The sequence below is a fragment of the Mustelus asterias genome, chromosome 1, assembly GCF_964213995.1.
Source record: "Mustelus asterias chromosome 1, sMusAst1.hap1.1, whole genome shotgun sequence".
Classification (NCBI taxonomy): Eukaryota; Metazoa; Chordata; class Chondrichthyes; order Carcharhiniformes; family Triakidae; genus Mustelus; species Mustelus asterias.
The window spans coordinates 199,336,922-199,352,945 of NC_135801.1; the positions used below are offsets into that span (position 1 = coordinate 199,336,922).

The 16,024-nt window shown below is 48.4% G+C and overlaps 1 protein-coding gene across 1 annotated transcript in view; it reads left to right on the forward strand.

The window, feature by feature from the left end:
* Window positions 1-16,024, forward strand: part of LOC144480823 (disintegrin and metalloproteinase domain-containing protein 12-like) — a 308,106-nt gene that overhangs the window by 152,335 nt on the left and 139,747 nt on the right. The window contains exon 12 of the mRNA XM_078200476.1: window positions 12,789-12,966. Within this exon, the coding sequence (XP_078056602.1) occupies window positions 12,789-12,966 (178 nt within the window). The remainder of the gene's footprint in view (window positions 1-12,788; window positions 12,967-16,024) is intronic.

A 16,024-nucleotide genomic window follows, 5' to 3' on the forward strand; every position in this document is an offset into this window, starting at 1 on the left:
GAGAGTTGCAGAAAGACGAACCTGAAGACAGCACAAGATACATATTGCCAGCCAAGAAGGGGACAGAGAGTCAACCGCTTCTTCATAGGAGGCAGAGAGACCCAAATCAACAGAATTTCGGTTGGAGGAGGAGCCGATAGATTCTGCGTCCTTCCAAAGGTGGAGGAACGTAATCAAAATAGAAGTAGATACAGCGACAGTGGTACCAGGGATGCCGGACTCAGTAGACAGATACAGAGTGTTATGTATGTTGTCACATGCCCCTTTAAGAGAACGGGTCAGGTGACGCAGGACTCAAGGTTTGCCTGGCAATATGTGCCGATTGTGCTAGGATACAGACGTGTAATAAACTATTCCATTAAATTCTTACTACTGACCTTGTGGTCCTCAATAGTCTTCAGTAGCAGACCTCAAACATAATGGGCCCGATTTTACCAACAATTTGCGCCTGTTTTCGGGCACGAAATAACAGTAAAATCAGGTGTGAGGCCTTTATCGCGATCTGCACCCGCGTACGAGCAAATTGTGACTTTACCAACACCGGATTCGGGTGCGGATCCGTTCCGCGCCCGAATCGGGCGGCCCGACGACTTAAATGCATTCGCATGCATTTAAATCGATTTAATGAACCGTCCGCCCAACTCTATCATCAATTCCCATTTTACCTTCTGTTCCGTTCCGGATCCGCGCTTTTAGCTACCTGCAAAATAGAAATCAAAAGCAGATTTTTATTTTGCAGGGTAAGCTCCGAAGCGGGTTCAGAGCCTGTAACGGCTCTCTGACCCAGATCATCCTCTGGGAGGGGCGGGGGGGGGGGGGGGGAGGAGGGAGGTGGGTCAGAGCATCCTCTGGGGAGGGAGGGGGAGGAGGAGGAGGTGGGTCAGATGTATCTCTGGGGGGGGGGGGGTCAAGAGGGCTGATCGTTGTCTGGTGGTGGGGGGGAGGGCCGATCGCTCACTGGTGGGGGGGCGGGGGGGAGGGGCAGATGGATCTCTGGTGGGGTAGGCAGGGGTGACGGCTGCCACTCTGCGGGCGATCGGTGGGGAGGGAGAGGGGCAGGGGTGTCCGGTGCCATTCTGCGGGTGATCCCTCCTCCCCACCGGAGGAACGAATCCCTCCTCCCGGAGTGGCCGCCCAGAGGATGATCTGTGTCAGCGAGCCGCTCTCTCTGCTTTCTGCTTTTCCTTCTTTCCCGACCCGGTCGCGCTTCAAATTTTTTTCGAACTGCGCATGTGTTCCGGCAGCGCTAAGCCCCACCCACAGTGCGATCGGACTGAAGCCGGCTGAAAGCGTATGGGTGCATCTGAACGCGGATTTCAAGGTTGGATCTGTACTATGCCCAGATTCGGCACTTAGAATCTGTAGTTGGTAAAAAATACCTCTGAGGCTGGTATGAGTCAAAATAGCTTTATTCTCACAAGCTTGCGGGAGAACTTGACCCCCTGAAAGCGGAAGCCAATGTTCTCACTGAACACAGAAAAGTGGGGATATATATACAGCATGGCTTCTAATACTGGTCACGAATCAACCCCAGACCAGTCACGACTCAAAAATACAATGTACAACTTCCAGACCAACTACAAAAATACATTGATAGCTTCTGATCATAAACCAGGGTATCTGGCATCCTTAGCACACCAAGCGCAGGTCTTCTGTTTCCTGTTCTTCCCGCGGTTTTCCTTTGAAGTTCCAACGCTCTTCCAGCTGCCCCAGCGGGAGTTCCTCTTCAAACGGCCGATATCGCGCTCCACACCATGGAATCGCTTGTCTTCCGCAAACCGCACACAAACTTGTAGGAAAGGTAGGACTTCACAAACACATTCACATTTACATTGACTATTTATCGTTATAAAAATAAAAGTTAACTGGTATTAATGTCAGAAGCAGTACAAACAAAAATAACTTTTATTCATGTCAAAAGCAGTATAAACCTGAGGAGATTCACCACAATGAAGGGTTGTGTTTGTGATACATTCTAGGTACAAAAAAACATTGACCGTTTCCTTTCTTCAGAATCAAAACGGTAAAATCGGGCCCAATGATCACAAGAAGTAGGAGCAGGAGCAGGCCTTTCAACCCATTCAGCCTGTTCTGCCTTTTAATAAGATCATAGTTGATCTGATTGTGCCTTTAACTCCCTTTTACTACATTCCCCCCAGAAGCCTTGACTCACTTGTCAATCAGAAATCTGTCTAAATCAGCCTGGAACATATTCAATCACACAGCCTCCACTGAGCTTTGGGAAAGAGAATCCTAAAGACTTCTTACAGAAAAGCATTCTGCTTATTTCCATCTGACTTTACTTTTAAATAGTGTCCCTGAGTTCCAGATTGCTTCATAAGGAGAAACATCCTCTCTTCACAGCACCCAGCCTGCCAAGACACCTCCGAATCTTACATGCCAATAAGATCAGGATTCATTCTTCTAAACTCCACTGAGTTCAGGCCCAGCCTGCTCAACCTTTCCTCATTAGACAACACCTTGATTTTTGTCTTACTCTTTCATGGGATGTGGGTGTCATTCGTTGAGCCAGCATTTATTTTATTGCCCACCCCTGATTGCCTTTCAGCTGAGTGACTTGCCAGACCATTTTGGAAGGCATTTGAAAGTCAACTAAGTCACATGTAGGCCAGACGAGGTAAAGATGGCAGATTTCCTTCCCTAATGGACATTAGTGAACCAGTTGGGTTTTCATGCACATTGACAATGGTTTCATGGACTTTTTATTTTATTTAAATCTCCAGACTTTTATTAAATTCAAATTTTGCCATTTGCCATGGTGAGAGTCAAACCTGGGTCCCCAGAACATTATCCTGGGGCTTTGGATTCCTCACCCGGTGACCACTACACCACCGCCTCCCCTTAACCAAAGAATCTTTATTCCAGGAATTAGCTCCGTCAATTTCCTCTGAACTATTTCTAATGGAATTATGGCCCTCCTTAAATAAGGGAACAAAAATTGCACACAGTATTCTAGGTAATGGGACAAGTGCAGGGGAAGATTGTGGCATTTTGATGATATCACTGGACTAATACTCTGGATGTCCAGGCTAATTCTCTGCAGGTATTAGCCCAAGTCCACCATGTTACACCATGTTTGAGGGTATGTTGCAAAGCTGTTTATTATAGTTTTCAGCCATTTTTTCAGGGTAGCGGTGATGCGCGTTATCATACACGAGGCTTGATGCTCAGGAAATAAAGGCTTTTATTTGCTGTAATGAAGCAGCTAACAATTATATACACGATCCCAGACTGAGGGGTCCCAGCCAGAGCAGGGACCTTTATACCTCTCCCAGGAGGCGGAGCCCGACTGGGATGTACCACAACACTACAATACAAAGGTGTAACAACCCCGCCCTAACCCCAACAGCAAGAAGTAGCACAACCCATCCCTCACCCAACAGCAACATATGTACATACTTGTAGTACTGGCCAGACCCTGGCTCAGTACTATCCAGTGGGAACCAACGATGGTTCACGACATTCACCCCTCCTTTGAGAACAAAGGCCGGCGGGGTACAAAAAAACAGAATAATTTGTCATCAGTCTATAAGTTCAGATGGTCAGGGGGACCGCACCGTCCTTGTGACCTCCTCAATAACGGCGGTGACACCGGAGTAGGCACTTGCGGTGGCGTTCTCCCCAAGGCGATGTCCAGCTGTTCCTCCACAGACTCACAGGCCGGTTGAACCTGAGGTGACGGTAGTCCATGGAGTCCCGACACGCCCTGAAAGGGGATGGACTCATCAACAGCGTGCATCGTAGCTTTCGCGATGTTGGCTTTAATTTATCGAAGGCCAATCGGGCCTCTGGCGTTAGGGGAAAAGTAGTGGACTTAATGAGCGGACGGGCTTTGTCCGCGTAATTGGGAACCCATTGCGCATAATAAGAGAAGAAGCCTAAGCATCTTCTCAGTGCTTTTGCACTAGTGGACAAGGGAAGTTCAGAAAGGGGGCGCATACGGTCTGGATCAGGGCCAATGACCCCGTTTTCCACCACGTATCCTAGGATGGCTAAACGGCGCGTACGGAACACACACTTCTCCCTGTTGTAGGTCAGGTTCAGGCGAGATGCAGAGCGTAGAAAATTCAGGAGATTCCTGTCGTGGTCCTGCTGGTCATGGCCGCAGATGGTGACATTATCCAGGTACGGGAAGGTAGCCCGCAGCCCGTTCTGGTCCACCATTCGGTCCATAGCTCGCTGGAAGACCGAGACCCCATTGGTGACACCAAAGGGAACCCTGAGAAAGTGATACAAGCAACCATCTGCCTCAAAAGCCGTGTATTGTCGGTCCTCTGGGCGAATGGGGATGGTAGGCAGACTTGAGGTCTATGGTGGAGAACACTTGGTACTGCGCAATCTGATTGACCATATCAGATATGCGCGGGAGGGGATACGCATCCAGCTGCGTGTATCGATTAATGGTCTGACTATAGTCGATGACCATCCGGGGTTTGTTCCCGCTCTTGACCACCAAAACCTGCGCCCTCCACGGACTAGCGCTGGGTTGTATGATCCTTTCTTTGAGGAGCCGCTGAACCTCAGATCGAATGAAGATCCGATCCTTAGCGCTCTAACGCCTACTTTTAGTCGCAATGGGCTTGCAGCCTGGCACAAGATTCTGGAACAGGGAGGGTGTGGTGATCTTCAGCGTCGAGAGGCTACAGGCGGGGCGCGTTGGGCAATTTGGAGGCTGCTGTTCTCCCACTGCCAGTGAAGGGAGTGGCCCACCGTACTGTAGGGTTACACTCCTCAAGTGGACCATAAAGTTTAGTCCGAGAAGTATTGGCGCGCAAAGGTACGGCAATACTAGGAGCTTGAAACGCTCATAAACTGTGCCTTGCACTGTCAAAGTTACCACGCAACTCCCTAGCACGGTGACAGACCGGGACCTCGATGCCATAGAAATTGTCTGTTTGGCAGGTTGAATCCGGAGTCCACACCGCTTCACAGTGTCTGGGTAGATAAAGCTCTCAGTGCTCCCGCTGTCAAACAGATAATAAATCAAGTGGTCATTTACCTGGATGTTCATCATAGATTTGTCAAGTCTATGAGGCTTGGCCTGGTCCAGGATGATCGACGCCACCGTTGGTTCATGAGCGCCACTGCAGGCAGCTGAAATCGACGAGGATGACCCCTGCTGGTCGTTCGCGGTCGGTGCCGACCAACATGGCCGCTCCCATAGGTCGCACGTGGGTGATGGCGCCAAACTCAGCGACCCCTGGTGGTCACACACCTCTGACTCCTTCGACCGTAATGGCGTCGTCCTGGCCTCGCACATGGACGAACCCCTCGATGATTTCGACGACGAAGAACCGGGCTCTGAAGAATTGCAGGCCGCACTGCCGTTCCTAGATTTAGATTGGCACACTTTCGAATAGTGCCCCTTCTTACCGCAGGCGGAGCACAACACAGCCTTAGCGGGACACCGTTGCCGAGTATGCTTCGCTCCCCCACAGAAGTAACACCGCGGGCCGCCCGGAGCTGCTGCCGTCGTCTGGCCCGAGTGTGAGCATGCCATTACGCAGCATTTCGAACCCGAGGGACGAGGAGGGATTGGCGACTGCTCCTGCCACGTTGTCTCCACGTGGTCTTCAGGATACAATACTAGGCTTTTGGAGGCGGTCTCCAGCATGGTTTTGTAAGAGGGAGGTCGTGCCTCACAAATTTGGTGGAGTCTTTTGAGGAAGTGACAAAAACGGTTGATGAAGGAAGGGCCGTGGATGTCGTCTATATGGATTTCAGTAAGGCATTTGACAAAGTTGGTTAAGAAGGTTCAGGCTCATGGGATACAAGGAGAAGTGGCTAGATGGGTGGAGAACTGGCTTGGCCATAGGAGACAGAGGGTAGTGGTCGAAGGGTCTTTTTCCGGCTGGAGGTCTGTGACCAGTGGTGTTCCGCAGGGCTCTGTACTGGGACCTCTGCAATTTGTGATATATATAAATGATTTGGAAGAAGGTGTAACTGGTGTAATCAGCAAGTTTGCGGATGACACGAAGATGGCTGGAATTGCGGATAGCGAAGAGCATTGTCGGGCAATACAGCAGGATATAGATAGGCTGGAAAATTGGGCGGAGAGGTGGCAGATGGAGTTTAATCTGGATAAATGCGAAGTGATGCATTTTGGAAGAAATAATGTAGGGAGGAGTTATACAATAAATGGCAGAGTCATCAGGAGTATAGAAACACAGAGGGACCTAGGTGTGCAAGTCCACAAATCCTTGAAGGTGGCAACACAGGTGGAGAAGGTGGTGAAGAAGGCATATGGTATGCTTGCCTTTATAGGACGGGGTATAGAGTATAAAAGCTGGAGTCTGATGATGCAGCTGTATAGAATGCTGGTTAGGCCGCATTTGGAGTACTGTGTCCAGTTCTGGTCGCCGCACTCCCAGAAGGACGTGGAGGCATTAGAGAGAGTGCAGAGAAGGTTTACCAGGATGTTGCCTGGTATGGAGGGTCTTAGCTATGAGGAGAGATTGGGTAGACTGGGGTTGTTCTCCTTGGAAAGACGGAGAATGAGGGGAGATCTAATAGAGGTATACAAGATTATGAAGGGTATAGATAGGGTGAACAGTGGGAAGCTTTTTCCCAGGTCGGGGGTGACGATCACGAGGGGTCACGGGCTCAAGCTGAGACGGGCGAAGTATAACTCAGACATCAGAGGGACGTTTTTTACACAGAGGGTGGTGGGGGCCTGGAATGCGCTGCCAAGTAGGGTGGTGGAAGCAGGCACGCTGACATCGTTTAAGATTTACCTGGATAGTCACATGAGCAGCCTGGGAATGGAGGGATACAAACGATTGGTCTAGTTGGACCAAGGAGCGGCACAGGCTTGGAGGACCGAAGGGCCTGTTTCCTGTGCTGTACTGTTCTTTGTTCTTTGTTTGTTCTATCTCCGCTAGCTCGATGGCCTGGGTCAGGTCAAGGTTACCTTTCTCCAGTAGTTTAAGTCGAATGTACGATGATCCGACTCCCGCCACAAACGCATCTCGGGCGAGGTCGTTCATACTCTGCTCAGCCGACTCAGCTTTGCAGTTACAGCCCCTGGCTCGCTGTAGGAGCTCGTTCGCATATTCCTCCATCGTTTCGCCAGACTGCCGTCGTCGAGTGGCGAAGAGGTAACGAGCGTGTATTTCGTTGGGCGGTTTGATATAACGCTTCTTCAGAAGCTCGAGGGCCTTTGTGTAATCGGTGGCCGCACGGATCGCGAGGTAGACAGTGTCACTTACCCTCGCATGGAGGACCCGGAGTCTGTCATCATCTGTGGTGACCGCTGCGGAGACTGCCAGGTAGTCTTCGAAACACTTCAGCCAGTGGTCGAAGGTGTTGGAGGTGCCCACCGCACGTGGATCTATTGTAAGGCGTTCCGGCTTCAGTATCTGCTCCATACTCTTTTTTTTTCTTCGACGAGAGTTTAACAACAGCAAATAAAATTGATGCGCGTTATCATACATGAGGCTTGATGCTCAGGAAATAAAGGCTTTTATTTGCTGTAATGAAGCAGCTAACAATTATATACACGATCCCAGACTGAGGGGTCCCAGCCAGAGCAGGGACCTTTATACCTCTCCCAGGAGGCGGAGCCCGACTGGGATGTACCACAACACTACAATACAAAGGTGTAACAACCCCGCCCTAACCCCAACAGCAAGAAGTAGCACAACCCATCCCTCACCCAACAGCAACATATGTACATACTTGTAGTACTGGCCAGACCCTGGCTCAGTACTATCCAGTGGGAACCAACGATGGTTCACCACAAGCGGATAAACAGAAAATGGTATAATCAATGTGCATTCTGACATTGGATCTTCAGATCATTCAGACTATTTGGAACTGGAGTGGCGGCAAGCTCAATTAAGGGATTCAAAATGACACTCGGGCTAATTCTCCCAAAACCAAGTTTTTTCCCATCCGCTTTTTGGGCATACTCAATTGAATGAATCTCTGGCACACTGTGCTCCACAGAGTGCCACAGGGGGAGTCATGCCAGTAAAGAGGGGTGGGGGGCTTAATCCCACCCAAGGGGCGGGCAGAGTGGTGAGTGGTAAAATCATATGAGTGGGTACAGCTGGGCAAACAAAGAGACCTCAGTCTCAGTCAACTTTTTGGGAGCTTTAGAGAGAGGTTGCTTTCTCTGTATCTCTTGATTTGTCTGAAGTGGAGACTGGAATCTGCCAAGAAATAAACATCTTTCCCTGATATTTGGTGGTGGAGCTTTCTCTGGAAGTTGCTGCAAAAAGGGGATATGAGATTGTTTTGACAGATAGGGCAAAGGAGATTCCCAAAGAGATTCTACAAATACACAAAGGGCAAAAGAGTAACTGAAAAAAGAACAAAGAACAATACAGCACAGGAACAGGCCCTTCGGCCCTCCAAGCCAGTGCTGCTTATGTGCCCAACTAGACCATTTGTTTGTATCCCTCTATTCCCAGTCTGTTCATGTGGCTATCTAGATAAGTCTTAAACGATCCCAGTGTGTCCGCCTCAATCACCTTGCTTGGCAGTGCATTCCAGGCCCCCACCACCCTCTGTGTAAAATACGTCCCCTTGACATCTGTGTTGAACCTTGCCCCCCTCACCTTGAACTTGTGACCCCTTGTGTTCGTCACCTCCGACCTGGGAAAAAGCTTCCCACTGTTCACCCTATCTATGCCCTTCATAATTTTATACACCTCTATTAGGTCACCCCTCATCCTCCGTCTTTCCAGGGTGAACATCCCAAGTTTACCCAATCTCTCCTCATAGCTAAGACCCTCCATACCAGGCAACATCCTGGTAAACCTTCTCTGCACTCTCTCCAAAGCCTCCACGTCCTTCTGGTAGTGTGGTGACCAGAACTGGACGCAGTATTCCAAATGTGGCCTAACCAACGTTCTATACAGCCGCAACATCATATGCCAACTTTTATATTCTATGCCCCGTCCAATAAAGGCAAGCATGCCATATGTCTTCTTCACCACCCTCTCCACCTGTGCTGCCACCTTTAAGGATCTGTGGACTTGTACACCCAGGTCCCTCTGTGTGTCTATACTCCTGATGGTTCTGCCATTTATTGTATAGCTCCCCCTTACATTAGATCTACCGAAATGCATCACTTCGCATTTATCTGGATTAAATTCCATCTGCCATTTCTCCTCCTAATGTTCCAGCCTATCTATATCCTGCTGTATTCTCTGACAATATTCATCACTATCCGCAACTCCAGCAATCTTTGCTTCGTCCGCAAACTTACTGATCACACCAGCTACATCTTCCTCCAAATCATTTATATATATCACAAACAGCAGAGGTCCCAGTACAGATCCCTGCGGAACACCACTAGTCACAGACCTCCAACCGGAAAAAGACCCCTCCACTGTCACCCTCTGTCTTCTATGACGAAGCCAGTTCTCCACCCATCTAGCTAGCTCACCTTTTATCCCGTGAGATTTAACCTTTTGCACCAGCCTGCCATGAGGGACCTTGTCAAACGCTTTACTAAAATCCATATAGACGACATCCACGGCCCTTCCCTCGTCAATCGTTTTTGTCACCTCCACAAAAAACTCAACCAAATTTGTGAGGCATGACCTCCCTCATACAAAACCATGTTGTCTATCGCTAATGAGATTATTCAGTTCTAAATGCGCATATATCCTATCTCTAAGAATATTCTCCAACAATTTCACTACCACGGACTTCAATAATTACCCGGGTTATCCTTGCTACCCTTCTTAAATAACGGGACCACATTTGCTATCCTCCAATCCTCGGGGACCTCACCTGTGTCCAGTGAAGAGACAAAGATTTCTGTTAGAGGCCCAGCAATTTCATCTCTTGGCCCCCTGAGGAGTCTAGGATAGATGTCATCCAGCCCTGGGGATTTGTCTGTCTTAATGTTTCCTAAAAAACCTCACACTTCCTCCCTTGTAATTGAGATTTTTTCTCACGGGTCAAACATCTCTCTGAGACACAACCAGTCAACATGTCCCTCTCCTTTGTGAACTGGGGAGAGAGTAGGGCCTCTTAATGATCAACAAGGTCATCTATGTGCGGGTCCACAAGAGATGGGTGAGATCCTAAATGAATATTTCTCATCAGTATTTACTGTTGAGAAAGGCATGGATATTAGGAAACTTGGGGAAATAGTGATATCTTGAGGAGTGTACATATTACAGAGAAGGAGGTGCTGGAATGTTTAAGGCACATATTGGGAGATAAATCCCCGCGACCTGATTAAGTGTATCCCAGGACATTGTGGGGGGCTAGGGAGGAAATTGCAGGTCCCCGAGCAGAGATATTTGAATCATCGATCGTCACAGGTGAGGTGCCTGAAAATTGGAGAGTGGCAAATTTTGTGCCTTTGTTTAAAAAGGGCTGCAGGGAAAAGCCTGAGAACTAAAGGCCAGTGAGCCTCACATCTGTGGTGGGTAAGTTTTCAGAAGGTATCCTGAGAGACAGGATCTACAGGCATTTAGAGAGGCAAGGACTGATTAGGGACAGTAAGCATGGCTTTGTGAGTAGAAAAATCATGTCTCACAAATTGGATTTACTTTTATGAAAGGTAACCAAGAAGGTCGATGCGGGCAGTGCAGTTGATGTTGTCTACATAGACTTTAGCAAGGTATCGCATCAGGCTAAATCTCACGGGATCCAGGGTGAGGTAGTCAAACAGATACAAAATTGTCTTGATGACAGAAGACAGAGAGTGGTTGCAGAGGGCTAATTTTCAAACTGGAGGCCTGTGATCAGCGGTGTGCCTCAGGGATCGGTGCTGGGTCCATTTATATGAATGATTTGGATGAGAATTTTTTGAATGAGGCATGTTTGCAGATGACACTAACATTGGTGGAATAGTGGACAGTGAAGAAGGTTATCTGCGATTGCAATGGGATCTTGATCAATTGGACCATTGGGCTGACGAATGGCAGATGGGGTTTAATTAAATTAAATGCAAGATGATACATTTTGATAGATTGAACCAGGGCAGGACTTATTCAGTTAATGGTAGGGTGTTGGGGAACGTTATAGAACAAAGAGATCTAGGGGTACAGGTTCATGGCTTCTTGAAAGTGGAGTCACAGGTGGACAGAGTGATGAAGAAGGATTTGGCATGCTTGGTTTCATTGGTCAGAACATTGAATACAGAAGTTGGGATGTCTTGTTGAAGTTGTTCAAGATATTGGTAAGGCCACACTTGGTGTACAGTTCTGGTCACCCTATTATCGAAAGGATATTATTAAACTAGAAAGAGTGCAGAAAAGATTTACTAGGATGCTACTGGGACTTGATGGTTTGAGTTATAAGGAGAGGCTGGATAGACTGGGACTTTTCTCTCTGGAGCGTAGGAGGCTGAGGGGTGACCTTATAGAGGTCTATAAAATAATGAGGGGCATTGATAAGGTGGATAGTCAACATATTTTCCCAAAGGTCGGGGAGTCTAATACTAGAGGGCATAGGTTTAAGGTGAGAGGGGAGAGATACAAAAGTGTCCACAGAGGCAATTTTTTCACATACAGGGTGTTGAGTGTCTGGAACGAGCTGCCAGAGGTACTAGTAGAGGCGGGTACAATTTTGTCTTTTAAAAGCGTTTAGACAGTTACATGGATAAGATGGATATAGAGAGATGGAGGCAATTGGGACTAGCTTAAGGGTTTTAAAAAAAAGCGTGGCATGGACAAGTTGGGCTGAAGGGCCTGTTTCCATGCTGTAACCCTCTATGACCAATCTGTGCCGGGGCAGTGCCAGGGACAGGCCCTAGAGGCCCCTTAGGTGGAAGGAATGATCTATTTGTGGAGGGGCACAGTGGACACGAGAGTGATGGGGATGCCAGCAATAAGCGGGGGTGGGGGGGGGGGAGCGGAGGGTGGAGGGGGGTGGCAGGGGGGAGTGGCTGCTGATGGGGATGCCGGGGTTGATTGTGGGGGAAGGGGAGGGGGAGCGCACCCCATCACAGCAATCTTGAGCAGTAAATCCAGAGAGACTTTTTAAAAATGCTGGTGTTTTGGAGCCTCAATGGCTGGGCTGACATTTATTGAACATCCTTAATTGCATTGGTGAGGATAGTTATAAGCTTCCTCCTTGAATCGCTTCAGTCTCTATGTTGTACGTACACCCAGAGTTTAATGAATGCAGCTCCAGATTGTTGAACATTGTGAAATGTCGACTTGCCTTCTTCACCGTGGAGGCTGAGGACTTCATTGCCTGGTAGGCCCAGGGATTCTGGCATCTGCATGGACTGTGCCAGGGTGAACAGGCCTTCATTCCCAGTTTTCAGCATTCTTTTAACAACTGTGGACAGCACCAGCACCTGCAAAACCAATGGTGAGGGGACTCAGTTTGGTGCCACAAGAAAAAATGTCCTAGGCAGAGAGAGAGAGAGAGATCGACAGACAGAATGTACTGGAGAACCCAGTGAGAGGACCCAGAGTGGGAGACTGCTGGGAAAGGAACCATTAGGGAGGCAACCACCAGAATGAACCATGGGTGGGAGAAACCACTGGGAATTGAAGAAGAGGCTTTTATAAAGTCGCTGGGATTTCAATTTTTGTCCATCTGAAACAAGTTACTAGTCCCTAAACAGATCATAGCACCCTGCGACAATGAAGGAATGGTGATATAACCCCATGTCAGGATGGTGTGTAGCTTGGAGTGGGACTCACAGGTCTTGGATCTGCTATCCGGTTGTGAGTTTTGTAGGTGCTGGTTTAGGATTTGCTATTGTGGCCGTGTGTGTGGAACTTGCTTCCTTTCCTGTGTTGTTTGTGACCTCTCTCTCTGATCGTTTTATGTGTTCTTATCTTCAGTTTCCCATTGCCAACAACCTTCAGCACCTGCAGCAATGACGATCTTTTAAGAAGCCTACTCATTGGTCGAGGGAGTTGTCTCTACAATCTGCCAAATCTTCACAAGCTGCTTGGGGGCTCCAAATGTGGCAACCTGTACGTGGAGAGAGGGGAGGAGTGTGACTGCGGCACACCTGCGGTAAGGAGCAGGTTCTGAAATCAATTTTAAAATTCAAATTATGAGCATTTATTCAGTTTGAACAGACCAGTCGCTGAAAGTAAGCGCACAGGTCCATCAGGTAGTAAAGAAGGCAAATGGTGAGAGGATTTGAGTCCAGAAACAGCGATATTTTACTGCAACTGTACGAGGTGTTGGTGAGCCCAGACCTGGAGCATTGTATGCAGCTTTGGTGTCCTTGCTATAGACAGAGTACAGCGAAGGTTTACCAAGCTGATGTCTGAGATGGCATGTCTGTCGTATGAACAAAGAAAGTACAGCACAGGAACAGGCCTTTGGCTCTCCAAGCCCATGCCAATCATGATCCCCTAACCGCACTAAAAAATAAACCTTCTGCCCTTACTCAGTTTGTATCCCTCTATTCCCTCCCAATTCATGTACCCATCCAGATGCTTCTTAAATGTTGTTAATGTACCTGCTTCCACCACCAACTCTGACAGGCACCCACCACTCTGCATGAAAAACTTCCCCCTCACATCTCCATTAAACTTTCCCCCTCTAACCTGGAACCTGCACCCCCTTGTAATTGACACTTCCATCCTGGGCAAAATCCTCTGACTATCCACCCTATGCACGCCTCATAATTTTGCAGACCTCTTTCAGGTCTTCCCTCAGCCTCCGTTTTTCCAGTGAAAACAATCTTAGTTTATTCAACCTCTCCTCATAGCCAACACCCTCAAGACCAGGGAACATCCACGTGAACCTTCTTCTGGTAGTGTGGCAACCAGAACTGCACGCAATACTCCAAATGCGGCTTAACCATGGTTTTATATCGCTGTAACATGATTTGCCAACTCTTGTACTCAATGCCGCAGCCGATGTCGTATGCCTTCTTAATCACCTTGGTCACCTGTGTTGCCACTGTTAGGGAACTGTGGACCTGCACGCCCAGATCCCTCTGTATGTTAATGTTCCAAAGGGTTCTGCTATTTACAGTATAATTCACACCTAAATTTGAGCCTCCAAAATGCATCACCTCGCATTTAGAGTCATGGAGGTTTACAGCATGGAAACAGGGCCTTTGGCCCAACTTGTACATGCTGCCCAGTTTTTACCATTAAACTGGTCCCAATTGCCTGCGTTTGGCCCATATCCCTCAATACCAATCTTACCCATGTAAATGTCTAAAGGCTGAAGGGTGATCTTATAGAGGTCTATAAAATAATGAGGGGCATAGATCAGCTAGATAGTCAATATATTTAGGGGAGTCTAAAACTAGAGGGCATAGGTTTAAGGTGAGATGGGAGAGATACAGAAGGGTCCAGAGGGGCAATTTTTTCACAGAGAGGGTGGTGAGAGGCTGGGTATAGAGGGGTATGGGTCAAACGTGGGAAATTGGGACTAGCTTAGGGGTTAAAAAAAGGGGCTGCATGGACAAGTTGGGCTGGCAGGCCTACTTCCATGCTGTAAACCTCTATGAGAAGAAATTTCTTCACCAGAGAGTGTTGAATGTGTGGAATTCACTACCACAGAAAGTCGTTGAGGCCAAAATGTTTTAAGTTTTGAATTTATTAATTACTGTCACAAGTAGGCTCACATTAACACTGCTATGAAGTTACTGTGAAAATCCCCTGGTTGCCACACTCTGGCACCTGTTCGTGTACACTGAGGGAGAGTTTAGCATGGCCAATGGACCCTACCAGCATAAGAGCAAAATGCTGCAGATGCTGTAATCTGAAACAAAAATAGAAAATGTTGGAACATCTCAGCAAGTCTAACAGCATCTGTGGAGAGCGAATAGAGCCAACGTTTCGAGTCTGGAAGAGTCAGAGTCTGGATCATCCAGACTCGAAGTGTTGGCTCCACTCTCTCTCCACAGATGCTGTCAGACCTGCTGGGATTTTGCAGCATTTTTTGTTTTTGCACCCACCCAGCACGTCTTTCAGAATGTGGGAGGAAACCGGAGCACCTGGAGGAAACCCATGCAGACACGAGGAGAACATGCAGACTCTGCACAGACAGTGATCCAAGCCGCGAAACGAACCCGGGTTCCTGCCGCTGTGAGGCAGAAGTGCAAACCACTGTGCTACCGTGTTGTCTGATTTCAAGCTCTTGGGGATCAAGGGATATCGAGGAAGAAGGGAATCAGGATATTTGATGATCAGCCGTGATCGGCAATACAAAAAAGCCAGATACGATCGAAGGAGATCCATCAAAGATGTCAAAAGACAGTACCGGAACAAGCTAGAGTTCGAGGCTAGCCACATTGACCCTTGCTGACTATGGCAAAGCCTGCAAGACATGACAGGCTACAAGATGAAGGCATGTAAAATTGCCAGCTCCAACACACCCCTCCCTGATGAGCTCAATGCATTCTACGCACATTTTGAGCAAGAGATCAGCGACAGCATGCCCTCCACTCTGGAAGCCCTGGATGAACCTGTATCTCGGGTCACCATTACAGACGTCAGAGCAGCTTTCTCGAAGGTCAACCCATGGAAAGCGACTGGCCCGGATTGGGTACCCGGACATCTTCAATCTCTCTTTACAACAATCTGAGGTCCCTATCTGCTTCAAGAAGACAAACATCATCTCAGTAACGAAGCAGAGGCCTGAATGACTATTGTCCGGTGGATCTGACGTCCATCATTATGAAGTGCTTCGAAAGGCTAGTCTTCGCAGAAATCAATTCCAGCCTCCCAGGCTGTCTGGATCCACTACAGTTTGCCTACCGCCGCAACAGGTCCACAGCAGATGCCATCTCCCTGGCCCTGCACTCAACCCTGGAACACCGAGATAACAAAGACACAATGTCAGACTCCTATTTATTATTCCTACGAAACTCATCTCCAAATTCCGTGGCCTGGGCCTCGACACCTCCCTCTGCGACTGGATCCTGAACTTCCTAACTCACAGACCGCAATCAGTAAGGATAGGCAACAACACCTTCTCCACGATCATTTCCAACACCGGTGCCCCACAAGGCTGTGTTCTCAGCCCCCTACAATACTCCTTATACACCTATGACTGTGTGGCCAAATTCCCCTCCAATTCGATTTTCAAGTTTGCTGACGACACC